The sequence below is a fragment of the Haliotis rufescens genome, unplaced genomic scaffold, assembly GCF_023055435.1.
Source record: "Haliotis rufescens isolate VD_foot unplaced genomic scaffold, xgHalRufe1.0.p SCAF_18, whole genome shotgun sequence".
Taxonomy (NCBI): domain Eukaryota; kingdom Metazoa; phylum Mollusca; class Gastropoda; order Lepetellida; family Haliotidae; genus Haliotis; species Haliotis rufescens.
Window position 1 is genome coordinate 30,548,893 of NW_025963868.1, and position 2,778 is coordinate 30,551,670.

General features: G+C 39.1%; 1 protein-coding gene across 1 annotated transcript; it reads left to right on the top strand.

Moving 5' to 3' along the window:
• The first annotated feature begins 543 nt into the window (after positions 1-543).
• On the top strand, positions 544-1,161 carry LOC125381455 (ankyrin-3-like). Its single transcript, XM_048398005.1, has one exon. It carries the CDS (start codon positions 544-546, stop codon positions 1,159-1,161), a length of 618 nt encoding a protein of 205 aa, XP_048253962.1.
• The last annotated feature ends 1,617 nt before the right edge of the window (positions 1,162-2,778 follow it).

Below are 2,778 nucleotides of genomic sequence, written 5' to 3' on the forward strand. Positions count from 1 at the left end.
CTATTTTACTGAAGGGTTTTAGGGCAAATATTTGTACGTCTAGAAAAAGAAACAATACCTCCCAAGAAATATCTCCAATCCACCAATAGAATGTTTAGACTGTCAGATAACGAAACTATCTATTGAATTAACCTTGATTTCCAACTTTCTTAAGTTATATTTTAGATGCCAGAAATTATGTTTGGATATGACGAGGCTGAATAATTTATATGTTTATGTAAAGTAGTTTTTGAAACAAATGTGTTTTAGGATGTTAACATGAATAGTACTTCGTCACTAGCTGTGGTGAAACAAATCTCAATAAACATATTTCCAGATAGGGAGAAGTTCTATCCTTCGAGATCTCAACAGCAGAAACGAGATCAGAAGAGAAAATCTGGAGACAACATACTCCATGAAGCCTGCAGGGAGGGTGATCTTAGCCGAGTGCAACACATCTTAACTGAAGGTCATGTTGATCTCAACAGTAGGGAGAAGGAGCACGGGATGACACCATTGATGTTTGCAGCAACTGAGGGACATAGAGACGTGTTTGATTTAGTCATGAGTAAAGGAGGCAATGCTTCACTTGTGGATATAAATGGTGATAACATCCTACATTTGGCCTGTCTTGGAGGACATGTTAAGATGGTGAAGTACATCCTCTCACAGGGAATTGTGGACATCAACTGTAGAGGAATGTACGGGAGGACACCCTTGATGATTGCAGCAACGGACGGACATAAAGACGTGTTTGACTTAGTCATTATTGAAGGAGGTGATGTGTCTGCATTTGATGGTAATGGTAATAACATCCTACATTTAGCCTGTGTTGGAGGAAATGTCGATATAGTAAAGTACATCCTCTCTCAGAACATTGCGGAAATCAACAGTAAAACAACAAATGGATTGACACCATTGATGGTGGCCTCAGCTGAGGGACATAAAGACGTGTTTGACTTGCTTGTTAGTGAAGGAGGTGATGTGTCTGCAGTTGATGGTAATGGTTCCACGATCCTGCACGTGGCCTGTTTCTGTGGCCAAGTGGAAATGGTGAAGCATATTCTGTCTCAAAATATTGTGGATATTTACGCCAAGAACAAGCATGCGTACACGGCAGCGATGATGGCAAAGTTTAGAAAACACATGAAAGTGTATGACCTCATTATTTCGCAGGGCTGATTTGGAAAGCTGATGTTCGATACAAACCGGCAGTCACTAAGATTAATATGATTATTTCTTTGTTGCATGTATTTCTGTCATTCTAGAAACGCATTCAAGTAAATGTCTCAACATCATTGCCACTTATTTCACGAAAGCTGTTTGAACCTTCAGAAAAAGTACAGATTAAATATGACCCACTCATAGACTCATACCACGCAACAATGTATTTCTGTCAATCTAAATGTGCGGTCGGGTAGCCAAGAGGTTAAAGCGTTCGCTCGTTACATAGTATACACCTGTTTCTCTTACAGCAACACCTATGTTACATAGTAAACACCTATTTTCCTTAAAGCAACGCATATATTACAAAGTATACACCTGTTTCACTTACAGCAACACCTATGTTACATAGTGTACACCTGCTTCTCTTACAGCAACACCTATGTTACATAGTGTACACCTGTTTCTCTTACAGCAACACCTATGTTACATAGTGTACACCTGCTTCTCTTACAGCAACACCTATGTTACATAGTATACACCTGTTTCTCTTACAGCAACACCTATGTTACATAGTGTACACCTGTTTCTCTTACAGCAACACCTATGTTACATAGTGTACACCTGCTTCTCTTACAGCAACACCTATGTTACATAGTATACACCTGTTTCTCTTATAGCAACACCTTTGTTACATAGTAAACATCTGTTTCTCTTACAGCAACACCAATGTTACATCGTATACACCTGTTTCTCTTACAGCAACACCTATGTTACATAGTGTATACCTGTTTCTCTTACAGCAACACCTATGTTACATAGTGTACACCTGTTTCCCTTACAGCAACACCTATGTTACATCGTGTACACCTGTTTCTCTCAGAGCAACACCTATGTTACATAATGTACACCTGTTTCTCTTACAGCAACACCTCTGTTACATAGTAAACACCTGTTTCTCTTACAGCAACACCAATGTTACATAGTATACACCTGTTTCTCTTACAGCAACACCTATGTTACATAGTGTACACCTGCTTCTCTTACAGCAACACCTATCTTACATAGTATACACCTGTTTCTCTTAAAGCAACACCTATGTTACATAGTAAACACCTGTTTCTCTTACAGCAACACCAATGTTACATAGTAAACACCTGTTTCTCTTACAGCAACACCAATCTTACACAGTATACACCTGTTTCTCTTACAGCAACACCTATGTTACATAGTGTATACCTTTTTCTCTTACAGCAACACCTATGTTACATCGTGTACACCTGTTTCTCTTACAGCAACACCCATGTTACATAGTGTACACCTGTTTCTCTTACAGCAACACCCATGTTACATCGTGTACACCTGTTTCTCTTACAGCAACACCCATGTTACATAGTGTATACCTGTTTCTCTTACAGCAACACCCATGTTACATAGTGTACACCTGTTTCTCTTACAGCAACACCTATGTTACATAGTGTATACCTGTTTCTCTTACAGCAACACCTATGTTACATCGTGTACACCTGTTTCTCTTACGGCAACACCCATGTTACATAGTGTACACCTGTTTCTCTTACAGCAACACCTATGTTACATAATATACACATGTTTCTCTTACAGCAACACATGCTT